This window comes from Pipistrellus hanaki, assembly GCF_964339955.1.
Source record: "Pipistrellus hanaki genome assembly, chromosome: 16".
Lineage (NCBI taxonomy): Eukaryota > Metazoa > Chordata > Mammalia > Chiroptera > Vespertilionidae > Pipistrellus > Pipistrellus hanaki.
In genome coordinates this window covers 40,112,734-40,135,039 of record NC_140518.1, presented here as the reverse complement: position 1 = coordinate 40,135,039, position 22,306 = coordinate 40,112,734, and the positions used below count along the sequence as shown (strand labels likewise).

Sequence of the window (22,306 nt, the reverse complement as noted above, 5' to 3'; positions counted from 1 at the left end):
AGATTTTATTGATTTTTTACAGAAAGGAAGAGAGAGGGATAGAGAGTTAGAAACATCGATGAGAGAGAATCATCGATCAGCTGCCTCTTGCACACCCCCTACTGGGGGTATGCCTGCAACCAAGGTACATGCCCTTGACTGGAATCGAACCTGGGACCTTTCAGTCTGCAAGCTGATGCTCTCTCCCCTAAGCCAAACCGGTTTCAGCTGGCTCTAGTTTTTTGTCTCATCCATCCATCCCTTCCACACTTGGTGCCATATTATTGAGCACCCACTACCCTGTCCTGGGTCTGGGAACACAGTGCATGAAACAAGCCAGGGGGTAAGGTCATGTTGTCTTTGAGCTCAGAGCAGGGGAAGGTGAGTGAATGGTGGTTGGGGACCTGGGGGCTGGGCCCTGGCTAACAGCTAAGACAGCTCCTGGTTTGGGGTGCGAACAGGGCCAACCTCTGGGAAGAGCCTGCTTCTTGCAGTCAAGGTCAGGCCCGGGGAGACACACACCGAGACTGACCGGAGACGAGCCTTCTCCCCAGTGGTCTTCGGGGTTCGGGGAGAGTTTATGGTCCCAGCTCAGACTTAACAAATCCGTTCACAATACATCATCTCCAACAACTTGTTTGGCTAAGGAGTGTAAACTCTCCCTCTGATAGAAGATGTTTATGCAGGTTTTCAAACAAACCTCCAGGTCATGACCCCTCCTTCAGCAGCATCAACACAGCTGCCTGTGGTCCCCTCCAGCGGTCCAGCCCCTCTGGGCACAGCAACCTGAAGAATGCGGCCAGTGCCAGGCTGCCTCCGACCCGGTTCCAGCTCCTTCCTCCTTGCCCTTGGAAAGGGCAGAGAGGTCAGGGGCTAGAGGGAGTGTGGCTCCAGCTACCTCTGTGTTAACCCAGGGCCCTGTTTCCTTGGCCACATCTTCTGTTGCCATGGCAACCCCTTACCTATAGAAATGGAGATTCTTGCCCCCTGGGCTCGGGCCCCAGTTATGTCTCCAGAAGAGCCCTGGATGGGAGCCTGCAGGCCTGGGCTTCCCTCCCGCGTTGCCACTTAGCCCCCAGTGACCCAGGCAGGCAGGGTGAGCCTGGGAGCTCCGTTTCTCCCTGTAACCCCGGCCTGGCCTCACCAGCAGGCTTGGTGTGCACAGCCTGGGCCCAGGAGGCACTTCTCACGGCCTCTCTCACCTGGTTCCGAGGTCAGGTATGAAGCCTCCGCCTCGTTCATGGCCTGGGTTTTGTTTGTTTTCTAGTGCAGTGACTGTCCTGTTTCTAACTGCTCTGGAAACAAATGCCTTGCTACAGGACAGGGAAATCCAGAACGAGAGAAAGGGCTCCTATAAGAAATAATGAGCTCTCACACACTGATGGGGAAAAGGAGTGAGTGCACACACGCGCACGCGCACACACATACACACACACACACACACACACCTAACATGAAGGCCTCCTGAGAAACACTCTGGAGCCACAGGGGGTGCGTGGGCAGGAGGGATGCTCAGCACACCCGGTGCCTGAACTTCTCGGTCCTTCCTAAGCAGCATGCGGGGTGGGCCTGGCAGGTGGCTTCCCCAGCAGCAGGGACCCGCTGGCCCCTGCCATTAGCCTGTTGGGATAGGGGGCAAACCCTCACTCACCGCCTGGAGATGGTGGGGTTCATTCTTTGTAGTTATGAGCCCCGGCAAAGAGCAGACATCTCTCCCATCCAATCTGGCAATTTTGAGGTTCCAGGCGCACTCCCCTCCAGCATTAGGCTCAGCCAAGCCAGGGCACTGCTGACCTCCCCTCTGGGGCGTGAGAAGTCAGGTGCCAAACACACCGCAAGGGCCCCTCCTGTGTCCTGTGCTCGTGGCTGAGCCGACCGCGGAGATGACGGCAGAGATGTGAAGGCTTCCCTTGCAGAGCTCCCTACCTCCCGCGCATGCATCCTCTCACCCACAAGCACGTGGTGCCTGCAGCCCAGGTATCAGGCTGGGGGCAAACTGGCAACCTGCGAGCTGACACTGAACCTCAGAGATGTTGTATTTGGCACACACCATGTTTTGTAAAATTTTCGAAGTGACTCTCAAAGTTTAAAAGTTTGGAAATTGCATCTAAAAATCTGATTTCTGGGTTTCTCTTGGATAACCACGGGGCCATAATCCCATATGACCACATTCAAATGGAGTGGAACACTGGCAAGCCCTCACGGGTGTGACACAGGCTTCACCCCTCCCTATTGTCTCCCTGATTCAGTCGTTCCCTCCCTCCCCTTGCTGGCTCCTGGAGGCAGATTAGTTTTTGATCCCTGTTGTAGGTGAATAATAACAAACACTAGCATGTATTTGGCACTCAGCATGTGCCAGGCTCTGTTCTAAGTCTGTTGCACGTATCCACCCATTTCAGCCTCACAAAAGCAATGACATAGACGCTGTAATCTATTATCAGGCCTGTTCACTGCAGGAGTGCTTGGCGAAGGCCTGCACCTGCCAGGCACACACGGTCCGGCACTGAAGAGGCAGCTGGGAACAAGACAGACCTCCTCCATCCACGGGGCTTTCATTCTCGGGAGGGGACAGGCAGCACATGGGATAAGTAAAGAGGAAGTCAGAAGGTGTACGGGGGAGGGAGCAAAATGAAGCAGGGTAAACAGTCTGGGGCCTGCTGAGGGGTGGGGGTGCGGTGTGCAATTGCAAATAGAGTGGGCAGTGCAGGCCTTGCTGAGGGGACAGCTCAGGAAAGCCAGGAAGGAGGGGAAGAGTTAGGAGAAGAGCATTCAGGCAGAGAAAGGTTACAAAACGTTGCCTGAGGTCACACAGCTAGCAAATTGCAAAGTTGGCATTTGAACCCAGGCGCTCTCCTGAGCCTGGTCCCTGCACGGGAGGGCTCAGTGAAGGATGAGACCCTTGGAGTTAGGGCGGGGGGGCAGGCGGGGACATCCTTGCACTGGGAGAGCTGGAGTTGGGGGTAAAGAAGGAGGAGCCAGGGGCCCAAGGCTTGGGCTCTGAAGGGTCTGACCTCCCTTCCTGTCCTCCCAGAGGCCAGAATGGACTGGGCACCTGCGGTCAGCTCTTTACTTTAATCTCAGGGCTGTTCTGGGAGCTCGGCTGCCTCTCCTCCCAGTTCTGGGCCCCTCCTCCCTCCAAGAACTGGGGTAAACCTGCCGCAAATCCTCCTAATCCACCAGCATCTCCGTGGGTCTGTGTCGGGCGGCGGCCTGAGACCACGCCGCTCCCTCCCACGCACCCAGGCACCCACCCAGGCACCCACGCCGCCTCGCCCATGGGGAACAGCAGAAGCGGGGCCCTGTCCCGGGAGATCCTGGAGGAGCTGCAGCTGAGCACCAAGTTCACGCAGGAGGAGCTGTGCGCCTGGTACCAGTCCTTCCTCAAGGAGTGCCCGGGCGGCCGCATCACGCGGCAGCAGTTCCAGGGCATCTACGCCAAGTTCTTCCCCGACGCCGACCCCAAGGCCTACGCCGAGCACGTGTTCCGCAGCTTCGACGCCAACAGCGACGGCACCCTGGACTTCAAGGAGTACGTGGTGGCCCTGCACATGACCACGGCCGGCCAGCCCAGCCAGAAGCTCGAGTGGGCCTTCTCGCTCTACGACGTGGACGGCAACGGGGCCATCAGCAAGAGCGAGGTGCTGGAGATCGTTATGGTCAGTCTCCACTCCCCCCGCCCCCCCTCCCCCCACTTACCCCGTGCAGGGCTGGGGTCATCCAGGTCAGGGCGCAGCTGGGGGAGGGCCTGGGGTGGGGGGGCCAGGCCTTGTGACCCAATGGCTCTGAGAGCCTGGCGAGGGGTCTCTCATAGACTGAGATGAACAGAAGGTTGGGCATTTTCCCACAGCTTTGTTCTCCTCCTAAAAAAGAATCTGGGTATTTCCTATGATTTCCTTTACCCCCTCCCCCCCCTCTATCCTTCCGTCTTTCTTTCCTTCTTCCTTCCTTCCTTCTTCTGTTTATTAAAATATCCTCAACACCTTCAACTGCATAGTCAGATGATTCCCTGACATGGTCCAGATACACAATAGGAGGAGGTGGTGTGTATTGGGGGGGGGCGGGTGGCAGGGGGAATATGAGATCTGGGTTCCGGGTCTCCTTGTCTTCATGGCCCTTCCCCGGAGCCTCAGCTCCTCATCCCCGTGCTCTGGATCAAACGAGGGATGCTCAGGCCCCTGGGAGGCCAGTGCCTGTCACACCCATTCTCCACCCCTATCCTAGCCAGCCTGGGAGCACATCGGTTGTGAAGATTTTAAGTAACTTGAAAATAGTCTTATTTAATGTAAAAGTAATTCATGAAATTTAGAAACATACAAAAGAAAGCTAAAATTACCTTTATTAATTTCATCATCCAGAGAAAATGATCAATGTATGGGTATATACATTTCCATCCTTTTAGCTGTATATTTTAAACTAAGTTTAGAGCTATGACATATTCACATAGGGTTTTATACCTTTTTCAGTTACTATTTTATGATGAATGTTTTTCATATCAGTATACATTCTTCCAAGCCATGTTTAATAGCTGCTTAGAATTTCATCTGTGGAAATGTCATAAAATTATGTAACCATTCCTAAATTTGGGACAATTAGCATGTTTCTATTTTTCCTAGTATAGTATTTATATTTACCTTCATTTAGTATCTTTTTACCCAATCTTTTTTTATCCCTCTACCTCATGCCACTTGCTATATTTTTTCTAATGACATTCCCATGAAGACAGAGACTGTTTCCATGGTTCATATACTTTGATGCCTTTGTAACCCTGCTTTCATTGCACAGCTCTTCCTCCCTCGTTAGGCGACAGCATGACTACAATAACAGCACACTGCTGTGGCCAGGGGACTCCACTCGGGCCTCCGGTCAAGGGCGGGCGTGTGTGGGAACCTCACTGGCCAGGGCCTTTGGATCACACTTCCCTGGCTTGGCAGGTGGCATGGGATGGGGACCACATCCTCAGAACCACCTAAAGGACGCCAGGCCTAGCCGGGGCCTCAAGCTGGTGCTCCTTGAAAAGAAAGGAGGAAGAAGGGGATGGGGAAGGAAGGGGGGAGGGGAGATAGAGTGGGGAGAGGAATTCATGGCTGAGGCTAGTCAAGATGGTGTCAAGGCTCTGCCACTCACCAGATCACCAGGTCACTAGCCTGGAAGCCAGAATTACAGATTCTTGTCCCAGCTGTGCCACCAACCAGCTTCATGGCCTTGGAAAACCGTGTAACCTCCCAGGGTGAGCATCCCATGGTTCCTTCTCGGTTCTTTCACTGAGGCCTTGACAGACAGTCTGTCCTCGGTGTTGGAAGCAGGATGGGGCAGGCAGCCAGTTCCTCCCAGCATTTAGCCACTAAGCCTGCACGTGGTTCCCATCGCTCAGGACAGAGAGAGGAGTCAACAGTCACCTCCACTCTGGCTGTGGGCACCTGCCAACTGAGGCTGCTTCCCCAGCTACTGGTTTGATTCCTTGCTCCTTGCTATAGGGGGAGGGAGGAGAGAACTTTTAAGGGCACTTAGTGTGTTGACCTCCCCTCCAGGCTAATTTATAGACATTACTGCCACTGCCTTGCTGTGCTCCCGAATCCAAAGGTGCCCTTCCTACTGCCACCCAACACACTGCCTGCACCCGAGGCTGCCCCAGGCTGAGGGCTCAGGCTGGGACAGGCTCAGGGCCATGACCTTGAGTGTCCTCTCTGGGCCTGGCCAGCCCTGGAGTTACCGAGCTGGTGGGATCCTAGTAACCTAGAGCTGGATGGGCCCCTGGAGACCACCTGTCCCTCTCCCTGACCACAGGTGCAGAGGCACTTCCTGCCTTCCCCCATCACACATGCGCACACGAGGCTCCTTGGTTAGCGTGGAGGGAGGTGAGAAGGCTCCTGAGTCTAAAGCTAAGCCTTCCTCTGGGTCCCTTCCTGCACAGAAGGGTAACTGAGGGGTGTGCTGAGCCCCGGGAGGCCTTCGGAAACCCTGTTGAGGCCTCCCCTTCCCCTCCCCAGCCATTGAAATGCTCCGAGAGGCATAAGCTAACAAGTGGCATGATGCAAACTAAACCCAAAGCACCTGGGTCAGAAGCTCTGCTCATCTGCTTCCAGCTGCGTGACGCTCAGTACGTTAATTGGCTCGGTTTCTGCGTCTATAAAATGGGGTCCATACATGTACACCTTATAAGGTTGGGAAGGTTACATGTAAAATGCTCAGAAAGCCTAAACCAGTTTGGCTCGGTGGATAGAGCATCAGCCTGCGGACAGAAAGGTCCCAGGTTCGATTCCAGTCAGGGGCATGTACCTTGGTTGTGGGCACATCCCCAGTATGGGGTGTGCAAGAGGCAGCTGATCGATGACTCTCTCTCATCGATGTTTCTAACTCTCTATCCCTCTCCCTTCCTCTCTCTGAAAAATCAATAAAATATGTTTAAAATTTTTAAAAAATAAAATAAAATGCTCAGAAAAGTGGCACATGTTAGGTGTTGAGCAAATTTTAGCCCTTGCTAGGCAACCCGGCTGGGCAACCCGGTACCACAGGGACCTGGGGAGAAGCTGTTAGATTTTCTAAAATTTCCAGGCAGTGGGTTCAAGGTAGCAGTTCCCAAACTGCAGCCTTGAGCTGCCACAGGATGACATCAGGAAGCTTCTTCCATGCTTTTCAATAAAATGGAAGTCATATGTCTGCATGGTCAGGAAATGCCAATAGTACAGAAAGGGACACATGAGAAGGGAAAGCCTTCCTTCCCCCGGCCCCTCACCCCTGGGCTCCCCATCCAGCTGGAGGTCTCAGAAACACAGGCGCCCGCCCAGGAACTCTGACTGACAGGGCGGCCGGGCCTGGAACCCGCGCTCTAACCCAGAGCTGCAGCCCTCCGCCGCTCCTCTGACCAGCCATTCCCCTTGCTTCGGCGCAGGCAATATTCAAAATGATCAGCCCCGAGGACGCCAAGCACCTGCCACACGACGAGAACACCCCTGAGAAGCGAGCGGAGAAGATCTGGGGCTTCTTTGGGAAGAAAGACGATGGTGAGTGCCTTCTCCCCCGTGGCTCTGCTGTGCAGTCCCGGCTGTTTCCCGCTGGTCCCACCAACATTCAGCCTTCCCAGAGCCAGTGCCCAGGGGGATGGGAACACCTCGCTCCGCGCAGTGGACAGAGGCCACAGGGCCAGCCCTGCTCCCCATGGAGCTGCCACTGTGATGGGGACGGTGCCCCGTCCTGGGCTCACACGGCCCACGGCTGCCTGGGAGTCTCGGGGGGGAGGAAGGCTGTAAGGGTGGAGGGTTTCTGAGAAAAACAGCTCTGGTTCACACAGCCACACGGAAGCAACAGGAAGAAACAAAGGCAATAGCTCATTAGACCTGTGTATGCCAACGCCAAGGTTAGAGGAATCCCAGGCACTTTCTGTTTAAGAGGGCGGCCGGCTCCTAGACATGGGGATTTGCTTCGCTTGTTTTCCAAAACGCTTTCTAAGCGTTAGAGCAAACGTTAGCCCGGGCTGCATCGGAATTAGCATGGGGTCCCAAGTGAGCCGGGTCTCGTGTCTATGGTTTCCCTGGGGAAGTTAGTTTGGGTCCCGGGGAAGCCGACCCGAGTGACCGTCACAGGAGGAGGTGGGGTGGGGGCTGTGTGTGTGTGTGTGTGTGTGTGTGTGTGTGTGTGTCCTTCCACGTGCCCACGTGGGACAAGGCCTGGCTCCAGAACTCGGCTCCGATGGTGGGGTTCCAGGCTCTCTGGGAGGCTGACAGGACAGCTGGATTTTACATTTCCCCACCTCGACCTGCAGGCAACCAGCTGGGTCCTAATCCAGGATTTAGATAAGGGTGTTGGAAAAGCCCAGAACATAAGCTAATGGGCATGCAATTCGGTTCCGCCAGCCACTACGTGCAGGCAACCCTGAGCATAAGCGTGATCTGAAAGAGTTATTCTAAGAGTCTCATCTTAGAGTTATTTCTACATGTGACTGTCTTCCCCAGCAGACCGAGAGTTTCCTGGGGCCAGGGACTTTACGTCACTTCCTTCTCCGCCACACCCTGCCCTCCACCCTCTGAAGTGACCTCAGCCCCAAGCACAGTGGCTCTGGCTCAGAGGAACAGCTGCTGGAGAGCGTTGAGCTGGACAGAACTGAATCCAGAGGCTGGGCGAGGCACTCCCTGGTCCCACATGGGAGGGGGATGGGAGATGCAGAGGGAAGAATCATGGAGGAGCTGTCAGCTGAGAATCATGAGGCTGCCCATGTGCTGGGGTGGCGGGTCAGAGAGACCTCTTCACACAAGCCAGGCTCTTCCTGGCACCCCCCTGCGCCCCTCAACTTCCACTCCCCTATCTAGAGTGGATGCTGTTCCCTCCTTCTCAGTGGAAACTGTTTGCTCTACTTCAAAAGTTCTTCCAGAACTTGAGGCCCAGACCTAGATTAACACTCAAGATACTTAATAACCAGCAAGGCAGGACAGTGCCAATCAGAAGAGAAGCGTAACTAAAATACACCCTGGACCCCTCTGTAGTGCCAGCCATTAACCTTCTCATTGCTGGTTCCTGGGGAGGACCAAGTCGGGTATCTGGGGCAGGGGTGGGACTATCCTGGGGCGCTGGGATGCAAGGTTTTCCTGATAGACACATCTGCATGGGGCATGCTGGCAGTGTCAGCCCTGGGGCAGCTTAAAACAGCCAGTCCTGACGGTGGTATCTGTCTCCCATTCGCAGATAAACTCACGGAGGAAGAGTTCATCGAGGGGACCCTGGCCAATAAGGAAATTCTGCGACTGATCCAATTTGAGCCTCAAAAAGTGAAGGAAAGGCTAAAGGAAAAGGAAAAGAACCCCTGATGCCAACTGCTCAGCTCTCCTGCCTCCCCTTACCACTCACGTAAGCACGCGAATGCACACACGTGCGCGCGCACACGCATGCATGCACACAAACACTCGCCAGTGGCCAAGAGAGAGGCCTCCAAACCCACAGCACAGCTCCCTGCCCAACAGAAGTGTCTTTAGCATCTACCGGTTCCTCCTTCCCTGTCTTAGAGCCCCTCCCATCATGCCGCCTCCCCTCCCCAGTCCACCAGCCCGGGCCATCCATGATAATCCCAGGATTAGGTCACAAGAGTCCTAAATATCACCCCTGTGTAAGCTCCTTTGTGGATTGCTGGATAAGCAGGTTCCAATAAACGCAAGAGTTGCTGGACACACCACCGCTGGTTGTTCTTGAACTGGAAACAGAAATGACTTCTGGGGCTCGGCCGCCACATCAGGGATGCGTTGCCATTGCAGTGGTTACCAGGATGCGGGGACTCGGTTGTGAAGAAGGTGGGCAAGGCCCTGCTCTCTCAGGGCTCAGGGTGCAGAGGGGATTGCACACCTGGAAGCAGCCATTACAAGTGGGAGGTTACCATGGAGATGTGCAAAGCCCTGCGAGCTGTAACAGGAGGGGCTTCCTCCCCTCTCTCCCCCGCCCCCCCAGCACCCCTGGATCAAAGAAGGTGTTCTTGATGGGGGGAAGGGTGGGGTGGGGGAGCATTGTGTCTCAGCAGAGACTCTAATGCAGGAATGAGCATTTCCTGTGGAGGCCAGGGAAGCTGAGAGCACAGAGGAGGGACAGCCAATGGGGAGTTAAGGCTGAAAGGTAGGCGGAACCAGACCATCAGGCCTTCCCTGCAGCCCTTGGAGGCATTTGGCAGCTTCATAGTGTTCACAGTGGGGAGAGTGGGCACCACTGTGGGGTTTGGAATAGGAGGGTTCCATGTTTGTAAGGGCTCCCTCTGGCTGAGTGGGACTGAATCAGAGGGGCAAGGCTGGAGGCAGGGCACTGGAGATGACACTTTGGAAGATGCCTAGATGGCCTGGGCTGAGGAACAGCAGTCGGATGGAGAGAATGAGATCACTCTGGAGGTATTTGGGAGTTAGAATCCACCTAACTGGCTGCAGGTGGAGGAGGGAGGAGCAAGGATGGCACTCAGGTGTGTGGCTTGGGTGCTGGATGAACAGTGATGCCACCTGCTGAGATGGGAAGTGGGGAGAGTCACTGGCCTCAGGGGATAATGACAAGTTCCGTGTTGATATGGTAGAGGTGCCCCACTTGAGAGAAAAGGAGAGGAGCCCAGATATCAGGCAGCTTGCCCAGGGTCAATCAGCCAATGAGCAGAGGCCAGGCCAAGGCTGCCACCGGCCCCCATTGACTCCTCAAAGCTCCTAGGACAGGGACACCCCAGAAATCACTCCACCAGTGGGTTCTCAGATCATTGGAGTCATTGTTTTGAAGGCCAATGTATTCTCCAGCTTTAAGTTCCAAGATGAGGTCAGAAAATATACAGAGGTCCTGGACACTTGACCAACCTCTGTGCAAGCCCCTGAAGCAGGGGAGTCCCCGCTTGCTGGTGTTAGAGGTGACTCTTCCCCCGCCCCACCCCAGCTTTAGCCCAGCGATGGCACAATGACCACCACAGAGTGTGCTGGTTTTTGTAGAGGGTGAACTTGAGAGTAATCCTAACTTTTCGGTTTGGAGGCAGGCATCCCTGTTAGACGCTTGAGACGTTATCCCCGGGGTATAGATGGGGACACTCAAGGCACAAAGTGAGAGTAGGATTTGGTACTTTCTATTACACTAGGCTGCCTCAGTAGTTTTGACCTGGAGATGATAGGACCGAGAATTCTGATCCTACAATGTGGAAGCTGGAAGCAGATGAGGCCACACAGCATCTGGTCCAGCAATTCTTGGAGGAGGACAGTTATTCTTAGAATCATCTGCCAAGACACCCCTCTGGCATCAGACACAGTGGGCCACCCAAGGGCCCATGCAGGGGGAGAAGAAAGACCAGGGTGGTCTCAGGATAGAACCAAAGGGCTCAATGCCTCACTCCAGAGCTTCTTCCCCACCCCACCCCACCGCACACACCACCTTCCATGAATGAATCTGGTTGGTTGCGATGTGAAGTTGGGGGCTTTTCACTTCTCCCTGAGGTCAGGGCATCCATGTCACCTGAGTCTAAAACGATAGACACTGCCTAATGACCTTGTTGGCCTGTGGTTCAATGAGAGACATAAAGGGGCTACTGGATCGCCTACTGGCCATGGAAAACCCAAGAGCAGTGACCTAATTAGCACATCTTCTGTTAGCTTGGGTGGCATGGCTACTCCAGACGCTATAGAGAAGATGCTCAGAGAACCCAGAATCAATGGCAAGTCCAACTTAAGAGAAGGAGGTAGAGGTGGTGATGAACTATGTCATCAAGATTCTCCCAGATGTGCTGAAACTGGTTTGGCTCAGTAGATAGAGCATCAGCCTGTGGACTGAAAGGTCCCAGGTTCGATTCTGGTCAAGGGCATGTACCTGGGTTGCGGGGCACATCCCCGGTAGGGGGTGTGCAAGAGGCAGCTGGTCGATGTTTCTAACTCTCTATCTCTCTCTTCCTCTCTGTAAAAATCAATAAAATATATTTTTTTAAAAATTCTCCCAGATGCAAGGGACAGAAGACCCAACGTGCATTGTTATGGCACAAATAGGAATTTACTGACTCATGGAACCCGAATGCCAGGAGGAGCACTAGCTGTGGGTCTTGCTCAGTCCAGGGACTTTGCAATGTTCCAGAGCTCCTTCTCCACCTCCTGCATCTGCTCTCTGCTGTGGTGGCCCCATTCTCAGGCAGGCTTTACCCCAGCCTGGCCAGATGGCCATCCAGCAGGCTTCATGGTTCTAATTTCAGCCGAAAAGAGAAAATGCCTTTCTACGGTGAGTCTTAGTCAAAATCCCAGGACTGTCTCTGATTGGTTATATGCCCATCCCTGATCCAATATCTGGTGCCAGGAGGGAGTCATGCTCAGATTGGCCAGGCATATTTTCATGTCCATCCTGGGGGCTGAGGATGGAGTTGAGACAATTCAACTTCAGGGACCGGGAGTGGGAGATGTGGTTCCCAAGAGGAAGATTTGGGTGCTTTTAGTACAAGAAGGATGAATTATAGAAACTGATGTCCTTTATGGATACTGTGGGAAGTCACCTCACCTCTGAATTTCTGCTTCCTCGAGGACATGAGCACTCTAGGGCGGAATGGGTCTCATCACAATAAGCCAAACTTCCCTGCCCCCCGTTGCCACCTGCTCTCACAGGATCCCAGCCTCTCGTGCAGATCCCTTCAGCTCCAGCGAGAAACAAAAGGGAAAGAATCAACAAAATGCAAATCAAACAAACCTGTTATTTTAATTATTAGAAAGTAGTATGTATGTGACACCCCATTTGTAGAGTGAGGGGTCTACGACATATTTACAAATGCTATGGAAAATAAACACTTACTTCTATTACTGACAGGGTCCTGGATAACTGACCCCAGACAGCATCTACCACTTTCCAAGACATTTCCGTCTTGTCTCATTCAATGCGTGTGTACCCAGCACCTACCCGGAACCAGCTGTGCTAGGTGCAAGCTGGAAATACGACATGGCCCCAGCTTTCCTGGAGCCAGTAGGCTCATGAGAAAAGTGAGGGATTTGCAGAAAGGAAAAAATTAGAAGGACATATGATTTGATGCTTGGATTATGGATAATCTGGACACTGGAAAACAAGCCTTGGTTATGCACTTGCCTATGCCTTTGCTTCAGTTTCCCCTGTTACAAAGCAGAGCTAGGACTAGGACTAGGGCAAGATGAGCAGTGGCCTCAGATGCAAAATTTAAGGTGGAGGGGGGCAAAAAATCAGTACTCAAAATAAGTAATATTTTAATGCACTGGTTTAAAAGTAAAAATGTATGTTAAGAAGTCCACAATGAGCAATATTAAAATGTTAAAGCCAGAATTTAACATCCGTATGATGGCCTGTGGGCTGTAGTTTGCGGATTTCAAAATTTTAAAAAATATTCCTGGTCTTAACAGTTAAGATTTTTTTATACTCTCTTAAATTTGACACCTTCACTTGACTCCAGTCCCAGACCCACTACAAAGTGTCCTTGAAAATAGGGTTGCCAGGTAAAATACAGGATGCACAATTAGCATGGAATTTTAGATTCAGCATTGCCATAGGATATACTTATACAGGAAGGTTATTTATCTGGAATTCAAATTTAATTGAGCATCATGCATTTTTATTTGCTAAATTTGGCAAGCCTACTTGAGAAGTAACCTAGAGCCCCCCTCTAACACAAGGCAGTGTTTAGTCCCATGGCAACATACCTCACCCACATACACATACATTTTGCACACTATGAAAGACATTAGCATCCCATTTCCGTGGGATGTCCCTCCTTTGATTTTCTTTCAGCTTCTTGCCTTATAGTTTCAGCCACTGAACCAGACCCGAATTGCCTAGGCCCCCCCTCAGCTTCCAGAAGCACCCTCTTCTCAGGATCTGGAGCACACCTTATTGCTCCAGGGCAGACCGGCTCCCACTGTGCCCTCCTGGTATGTCAGATCAACACAGCCCCATCCCTCTACCAAGCTGTCAGCACCCATTCCCATAGGGGGAGTGGGATTCTTATCAGCAGTGACTAGGGTCAGAGAGAGCAGTAGGCAAGCCTTGAGCACCAATGTGTCAGTGACCACCCAAAAATGGCAGAGAGTGGGAGGACAAGCTAGGCTTGAAGAAGCCACGCTCAGATGGGTGGAGCCAAAAAGGGAGGAAAGGACCAATGGGGACTTTCAGAGGGACTGGGGCCAACCCTGACAGAAAGGAGGACATTGTTAAGAATCAAGAACATTATAAACTGATGAACAAAAAGATAGATACAGGGACATCAAACAGACTGTCAAATTACAGCAGGGAGGTTAGGGAGAGGTTGGGGAAATAAGAGATCAACAGAAGGACTTGGACGCATGCATATAAGCACAACCAATGGATGCAAAACACTGGGGGGTGAGGGCATGTATGGGAGTAGGGTGGGAGGGGCAATGGGAAGATATGTACACATATAATACCTTAATAAAAAAATGGAAATAAAAAAGGTAAAAAAAAAAAAAAAAAAGAATCAAACAGAACTTTTGCCAACCACAGATGAAGAACTGAGACAGAGGGGAAGGAAAGACTGGACGAGGAAAGGAATGGAGTTCTGGGCGGCCTGGGGTTGCACACTGTCAGAGGGGGTTGAGCGGGTCTCAGCTAAGCTGTTGAATCCAGGACACCACTGGCTTTGTCCCACCATTGACCAACTCAGGGGGCTGCTAGCTTCTGCACACGGGGCTTGCATCGGAGTCATCCGGGATGCTCGCTACACAACTCCCATCCCTGGCCATCGCTCCAGACGTACTCTCCGAGAACCGGCCGGGAGCCCATCTCTGCAGGTAAAACACTTCCCAGGTGGTCCTCATACACCCAGACCCAGCCTCAGAGGGAAACCTTCTTTCGTGAGGGACAAAGGAAGAGATACTGGCTGCTCCCTCTTTCACAGAAGACGTCTCTCTGTATCTCGGGGCTCCATTCCCTTGAATTCAGGGCCACCCCAGAGGCTGGTGGCCATTCTGGAAAATTCGCCAGTGGAGGTTAGTAGATGATAGTGGCAGGCAGGAGCAGTGATAGTTTGCACAACCTCATCGGAGCATGAAGAGCCTCGAGATAGACTTCATGTCAAAGTGGACCCAGTGCGGGGAAGAGTGGTGAGGCACCCACAGCACCTGTCTTGGCAGCCCACCTACATCTCACTCTCCTCCAGAATCTCTTCCATGGTGTGGGCCTGGGTGAAGTCCCCCTCGCTGCTCTCTGACAGGCTGCGGCCCCAGCGCCAGGCGGTGTGGCCCCCGTGGGACCTGGTGCCCAGCTCCCCCAGGCCCTGCATGGACAGTGGCAGGGGCTGCCCACTGCCAGGCGAGGACTGTGACTTCTGCAGCGCCCTGGCACTGTCTCCCTTGGAGAGCTTCTTGGGGCACTTCCCCAGGAATCGGAAGTTCTTCTCCATGCCCCAGGCTCTGCAGCCCGAGTGGTGGGCCAGCAAGAAGCGGCCCCAGTGCCTCCGCAGCTCGGCCTTCACCTGCCGGGTGAGAAGAGGGCAGCGTTATTGTCTCAGAGTCAATGGGTCTTGGGTCCACTCACCAAATATGAATGTGCCACCCTTGGCAAACCTATCTGACTGGGGGAGGTGAACAAAGAGAGTCCACAAATGCCCATGAGCCTTACACTTGGCAGTGACACTGTGAGTCCATTAAACAGGACCTTGGGGAGGAGACAGACATTTGGGATAAGGTTGAACAGAAATGAAAAGAAAAAGACTACCCAGAGACAAGGAAGCATAGATCAGACTGTCAAACCTCAGAGGGAAGGTAGGGGAAGGTGGGGATAAGGGGGAGAGATCAACCAGAGGACTTATGTGCATGCATATGGGCCTAATCGGTGGTCACAAACAACATGAGGGTGGAGACATGCATGGGGAGGGGTTTGGGATGGAAATGGGGGGATGAAGACAATTATGTGATACCTTAATCAATAAAGAAATTTAAAAAAAAAAAGAAAGAAAGAAAGAAAAGGAAGGGACTGTGCCAAGGTGGCATTTGAGGCCCACCTGATGGAAGAAGATACAGAAGAAACGGCCATGAGCAAGGTGAAGGAGGGTTTGCTAACAAGAAGCTTATGCTCCAGTGGGAAGAGACAGAAATGAAAATTTAAACCTGGAAAGATAAAAGGGGACTAGAAATACACAAGTTCTACTTGAGAACTGTTCGGGAGAAACTGGTCTGGCCTCTGTCCCTGTCCCTTTCAAGCCTCTTTCCAGAGGAGCAGAGAGCTGGTTGGGGAAATGCAATAATCTATAATGATAAAAGTATAATGTGCAACAGCGAATGACCATCCAGATGAAGCTGAGGCTGCGAAGGCCTACTCTTGCATGAATTTTGTACATCAGACCTCTAGTATTAATAATAAAAAACATCACAGTTATAAGGTTTTGGGCCTTTCCCATGAGCATGGCATGCCCAGGGCAACATAAGAGGGTAGGAACAGTTATTATTCCCACTTTACAGATGAGGAAACTGAGGCTCAAAAAGCCACAGTAACCTAACTAACTCAAAGCTCCTAAGTGGGTGAGTGATGGCTTGAGCCCAGATTTTTGGACTCCCAAGTTCAAGCCTGTTTCCTCTATCACACTAACACTTCTAGCAGGGCCAAGGTTGTGCTCTGAGCTTCCTTACACTCGTCCATCCCCTTTTCCCATTTCTCTGAGCTGCCCCTGCTCTCACCCCTGGAACTCACGGTACAAGTGTGTCCCATTGCCTGATGGTCACTCCCCATGGCACCATCACAACAACAGGGAACCCTGGGGGCAGGAGGTTGCCAGCCCAGCCTCACAGGCAGCTAGGATGGCAGTACGGAAAACATACCTCTCCATTGACAAAGCAATACTGCAAGGCCACAAGTAGTCCCTGGAGTGAAAAGAAGAGGTGGTGAGAGCTCTGATTTGGTAGAAGATGTGTCTGAGTTACTGGGCAAGTCCAAAGGCCTGCCCTAGTCCTAGTAGTCCCCAGAGGAGGCAGGCGACTACACTGCTCACACTAACTAGAGTTAGTCATACGGTTAACTTGGATTTCCATCAAGTCTCTTCTTTCTTTGACACCCACCGTGCGTATCAGCCTACGTGTTTGCTTAGGTGCTCGTAAGTCAATGATGATTAAGTCCCAAAGACCCTATATCATTCATTCAACTATGCAAATACTGTGCCAGACCACTGTCCATTTCTATTTGTCCACAGTAGGCATTAGCTATTTTTTTTCCCTTCACTTGAATTCTTTCCTTTTTTTAAAAAAAAAAAAAAAAAAAAACATATTTTATTGGTTTTTTTACAGAGAGGAAGGGAGAAGGATAGAGAGTTAGAAACATCGATGAGAGAGAATCATCGATCAGCTGCCTCTTGCACAACCCCTATTGGGGATGTGCCCACAACCAAAGTATACGTCCTTGACCAGAATCGAACCTGGGACCTTTCAGTTTGCAGGCTGATGCTCTATCCACTGAGCCAAACCGGTTTCGGCGAATTCTTTCCTTTTTGAAACTGTCCCTCCCCTACTTCCTAGGCTTCTGTAAGGGTCAATCATGGGGCCCCATGTTCTAGGATGACCATCACCACAATATAACCAGCCCAAATGGTCATGTGACCCAAGCGAAGCCAATCTGAGTTCTTCTCACTGGGAAAGAAGAGAGGGTTGTACTCTCTTCCTAGATTTCCCAGCTTTATAGTCATAGTTTTATATTTCTGGGCATCTTGCCAGCCACATGGTGAAACCCCATCTGAGAATGATGCCAACAGAGAAAAAAAAGCAGAGGCTGGAGATGGTGAAAGATAGAATTCTGATATTGTCTGAGTATCTGGCTCAGCTATGCCTGATTCTGACACTGTTATTTATGTGAGACAGTAAATAGCCCTTTCTCTTGTCAAAATATTTCTATTGAAGAGATAGATAATGTCACACCAGTGGTTTCTCATCCCACTTAGGTTAAAATAAAATGTAACCACAGAAGGCATGAAGGTGATCTGGGCTGTGTCTGTGTTACTGGCTTCTTGGATCATGCTTCCCCTGAGCCACTATATTCCAGCCACGAAGCCTTCCCCCGGCATCGCAAGCTCATGTTTCATCATCTGTTTCTGTATAACTTAGTGCAGGGGTGGGGAATGTCCAGGCCGAAGGCTGTATCTTGGTCTGGCACTGCCCAGGCAATCATAGGCAAGGCTTGAAATTCAATAAATCTAGGAGCTTTTTTTCATAGCAACATAACTGATAATTTTGTCTGGCCCTCCAATGATGTTACCAATATCCAAGTGGCTTTGGCAGAAAAAAAAAAAGTTCCCCACCCCTGACTGAATGAATCAAAACAATAAAGATGTATCAGCTCACATACTTTCTACGGGCCAAGACTCTGGCAGTGGCTTAGCTGGGTAGTCTGGCTCAGGGTCATTTTTCAGGTTGTCATGCAGAGGCTGGTTGGAACTTCAGTCCTCTGAAGGCTTGGCTTGCTTCCACGATGGCTCACATGCCTGGTAAGTTGTTGGTAGGAGGCCTCAGCGTCTCTCCAGAGAGCGGCTTGATTGTCCTCATGACATGGCAGCAAGCTTCCCGTGAAGGTGCAATTCAAGATGGCAAGGCAGAAGCCACACTTTCATGCCTACATTACTTCAATGGTGACACAGGTAAACCTCATTCAGCATGCGAGAGGGCTACACAGAGCCTCCAGCACCAGGACATGAAGATCCTTGGGCGCCATATTAGAGACCAGCTACCACCACCGAGTTCTTCCTCAGGTCCCTTCAGGTGACCCGATCATCCCGCTTTTGGTGGGACAGTCCAGATTTTTAATAATTTTTCCCGTGTCCTGCGGCGTTTTTAAAAAGAATCTTTCCAATCTTTGCAAAAATTGGGACTTTTTTTTTAAAACGCTGTGGCACACAGGAAAAAATGTTAAAAATTGCCAAAAGCAGGAAGATCTGGTCACCTTACCTTCACATTTTTGTTTTCAGAACCATTTTTCTTTCAAATCTCTGCCTAGCTTACTTCTCAACCTTCAGGTCTTGGCCCAAATATCACCTAAAAGAGAGGTCTTTTCTAACCACCCAATTTTCCGTGGCCATTCTATATTTTTCACAACACCAGAATTATACCATTTATTTGTCAATGTGATTATTATTATGATTATTATTTCTGTCCTTATTCCCCGCCCCTCCAAACAAGACTATCATCCTTACCTACTCTTTTCACTGCCAGATCCCCAGCACTTACAACAAATACCTGGCACATGACAGGAGCTCACTAACATTGAATAAGTGAATGACTGAATGAGTGAATGAATGAATGAATGGGTTGGGTTTCTATAACTTACAACTAAGAGCCTTGCCCTGTACATTGTTGTACCACTTGTAAACTATGACAGGACCATTTCTTTCTGTTGTTTAAAATTGTGCACAGCAGGATCCCAATGAAAGCAATAGGCATTTTCAATGATAAAGAGTTTGTGGAGCCGAAACCGGTTTGGCTCAATGGATAGAGCATCAGCTTGGGGACTGAAAGGTCCCAGGTTCGATTCCGGTCAAGGGCATGTACCTTGGTTGCGGGCATATCCCCAGTAGGGGGTGTGCAGGAGGCAGCTGATCGATGACTCTCTCTCTCATTGATGTTTCTAACTCTCTATCCCTCTCTCTTCCTCTCTGTACAAAATCAATAAAAAAAATATATTAAAAAAAAAGAGTTTATGGAGGTGAAGTTTCAATAAAGGGATCATCTCTTGATGTTGAAAATTTTTTCTGGTTCACTGCTTAATTACCAGAGGTTTGCAATCAAAGATGCTTGAGTTAATGTTTATTTCTACTATTTTTTCAGACTCCTGCAATTCCTGATTTGTTCAAGCCACATGTGATAACCTACATGCCATAACTTTCCCTGCGACCTGAGGGTCTGTGGGGCCCAGGCTGTGTGTCTGACATATGAAGCTGGATATGCATACAAGACCCAATTACTTGAATGTTTACAGGAAGAATTCCATGAAATGCCAGAACTCACAAGGAAAAAAACCACATTCCAACATGAAGGTCATGGTACAAGCTGACTCTCCCATTTCTCTTAAGAATATTTCTTTCAACCCTGTTGCTGATAAGGGAAATTCAGTATACTGGTTTCTTAAAAATGATGAAATTGAAAAGGAATTATAAAATGTTTCCCTGGAAGAAGACGTTTATGCCTTTCCCCATGGAAGCCAGAAACCTGGCTGTCACAGCAATCAAATGCTCGGATTCTCCCCACCAGTGTGGGATTTTGGCCCTCTTATGTGGCCAGTTATTCCAAGGCTATAGCTCCTGAACAGGAGCATGGTGATACCAAGTAATCATTTCACACATGCAATCTCATTGAAGGTTCACAGGTGCCCTGTATCGTTGGCAGGACCAGTAGTATTTGTCTCAGGGCACATGATATTAGAAGGGTGGCTCAGAGCGTGCCAGCATTCTCCTAAACAAGTTAGCTAAAATAGGATTCCACATCACAAACACGTCTTTCATTCCCTCTGGTTCTTGATTCACTGTTTCAGGAACATCCTGGAGTCTGGTTAACTTCCATTCTAGATAAAGCAAATGAGAATGGATAGGTCCCACAGGACATACATCACCACCATGTGGCACTCTCTCCAAAGATTCCTCGATGGAGGGAAGCTGGTGAAAGTCACTATGCAATAAGGCCTTGGAAGAGTGAAAGACCCTCCAAAGCAGCAAGAAAAGGAAGCTGTTAGATCCCACGTTGATTCCTACTGATTCACTACAATACGAACTAGTATGTATGTATGCTCCCCCGCACCTGCCCACCCAGATTCTCACCTCTGCCCGGTGGGATGGAGGGGAACAGTGCAGGGGTATTCAGAAGGTGGGAGGCCTCTAACTACCCACAGGCCCTCCAAGTGCGGGTTTTGGCTCAGGCTGCAGAGCCACTCTGATTGCTCACATTCCTCAGTGTTGCGTGGTGGTGAGCAGAGCTCTCTGTGGCTGTAGAACCAAAGAGTCCAGGGTGGTAGTTGGTCTCCAGAGGTGGCCCCAATGATTCCTCCCCTCTCAGTAGGCATATGATCAACCTCACATCAAGAGATGGACCTTATTTTTCCCTTGAATCTGGGATTAACTTGTGACTTTTTCTGCCATTACCATGTGGGAAAAGTGATATTCTGGGGCTTCCGAGCCCATGCCTCAAGGTTGGAAGTTTCTTATTTCTCTCTCTCTCAAAACATTTGTTCTTGGGATGTTCTAAGGGTACAGCTGCCATGGTGGGAGATGCCCAAGTTACATGGAGAGGCCACACGGAGAACTGTGACTCTCTAATTCAGCGTTTTTCAACCGCTGTTCCGCAGCACACTAGTGTGCCGCGAGATGTTGCCTGGTGTGCCGTAGGTGCAGATAAGACAAGAATTTTATAATTTTTCACTATTTTGTTTACTTAATATTTCATAATAAAGTAATTATAAAATACTTTCTTTGTGTTTATTTGATTCCTATTCAAGAGAATCACTTTATATATAGTCAATATAGGCACAGAGTTAAATTTTTTAACATTTTCTAATGGTGGTGTGCCTCGTGATTTTTTTCATGAAACAAGTGTGCCTTTGCCCAAAAAAGGTTGAAAAACACTGCTCTAATTGATAGCTTAGCTCAGCGCAGCCAACAGCCCAGGTCAATGTCTAGTCGTGTGAATGAGCCATCTTGGATGTTCCAGCCCAATTGAGCCTTCAGATGTTTGCAGCCCCAGCCAAATATGACATGTATCAAAAGGACCATCCTGCCGAGTCCAGATGGCCCAGCTCATGGAATCATTAAAGATAATAACATGATTACTGTTCTAAGCCAGGAAGTTTTATAGGAGTTCATTGCATAGCAATAGATGATCCAAACATGCTCCTTTGCCAGGGGCATATGATAGGCTAGAATTCCTTCTCAGAAATCTGTCCCTTAGGGGGGAAAATGGCCACCAAATACTAATGATATAACAGCTGCAGATTTTTTTTTTTCTCATTTAGAATTACCCTTTAAAGAAGATTAAGCCCAAACAACATAGGAAACCCAAATTACTAAACCTTAGCTATTGAAATTTTCCAAAGGATTGACATAAATGAATCATGGTTTCATGATGAAAAATAGTTATTGATTATTTTTTTCAGCTCAAAGCTACACAAAATTCAGCTCTAATAGGAGGAAAAAGAGCCATTGTCCAATTGCTCTGACCCCGCCTTAGGCTCTGTCCTTTTGGCTTTTCATGAGAGTACAGTGGGCAGGCACACGTCTCCACTCTGTCCACAGAATCGCAGCACCTGACCCTATCTGTTGGCACATCTTTAAGACTCTGATATAGGGAATTGGGTGTCTCCTGGTTCTGACTCTCAGGGGCCCCTGAGGAGCATGATGACATAACAGTTACAAGCAAGGTCTTAACCTCCCTGCATACAAATCTCATATTTGCCACTTATTAGTATTTGCAAGTTCTCCTCTGAGTCTGAGTTCCTTCATTTTGAAAACGGCATAATAATTTCTCCCTCACAAGATAATCTATATACAATGAGATTGAAAGTGTTTGGGAGTAAGTGGATATTTTCACGTGTGCCATTTTAATGCCTCTGCTGGCATTCTTACTATAGTTTTTGTGTTATTTTCCTAGTGTTTGTACCAAAGATTACAACATGCATCTTAACTTATCATAATCTAGTTCGTATTGATACAACTCTGGCAAAATACAGAAACTTTCCTCCAATATAGCTACATTTCCTCCTTGTTCTTTTGTGCTACTATTGTGGTAATATATTAGATCTTTATACAATTTAAAACAATAATAGATTTGTAATTATTTTCTGCAAACTTATGCCTTTAAAATCAGCTAAATAAAAAAGAAAATATATATTTATATCTTTCACATTTACCTATGTGTTTACCCATTTC

The 22,306-nt window shown here is 49.9% G+C and overlaps 2 protein-coding genes across 2 annotated transcripts in view; one reads left to right on the top strand and one right to left on the bottom strand.

Moving 5' to 3' along the window:
* The first annotated feature begins 66 nt into the window (after positions 1–66).
* Positions 67–9,639, top strand: RCVRN (recoverin). The gene is made up of 3 exons (XM_084863958.1): positions 67–3,635; positions 6,869–6,980; positions 8,656–9,639. The coding sequence occupies exons 1-3, from the start codon at positions 3,255–3,257 to the stop codon at positions 8,775–8,777; spliced, it is 615 nt and encodes a 204-aa protein (XP_084720084.1). The 5' UTR covers positions 67–3,254; the 3' UTR covers positions 8,778–9,639.
* Positions 9,640–13,395: 3,756 nt separating this feature from the next.
* The window catches only part of GLP2R (glucagon like peptide 2 receptor), a gene marked incomplete at its 5' end in the record, with an annotated part of 50,381 nt that continues 41,470 nt past the window's right edge, over positions 13,396–22,306 (bottom strand). Inside the window, 2 exon segments of the mRNA XM_084863937.1 lie at positions 13,396–14,893; positions 16,236–16,277. Of these exon segments, the coding sequence (XP_084720063.1) occupies positions 14,558–14,893; positions 16,236–16,277 (378 nt within the window). The 3' untranslated portion in view covers positions 13,396–14,557.

Excerpts from the sequence above, each read along its gene's own strand:
- RCVRN (XM_084863958.1), top strand. The coding sequence starts at position 3,255 with ATGGGGAACAGCAGAAGCGGGGCCCTGTCCCGGGAGATCCTGGAGGAG. Across the intron at positions 3,636-6,868 it reads AGGTGCTGGAGATCGTTATG|GCAATATTCAAAATGATCAG; the intron begins GTCAGTCTCCAC and ends GCTTCGGCGCAG. Across the intron at positions 6,981-8,655 it reads CTTTGGGAAGAAAGACGATG|ATAAACTCACGGAGGAAGAG; the intron begins GTGAGTGCCTTC and ends TCCCATTCGCAG.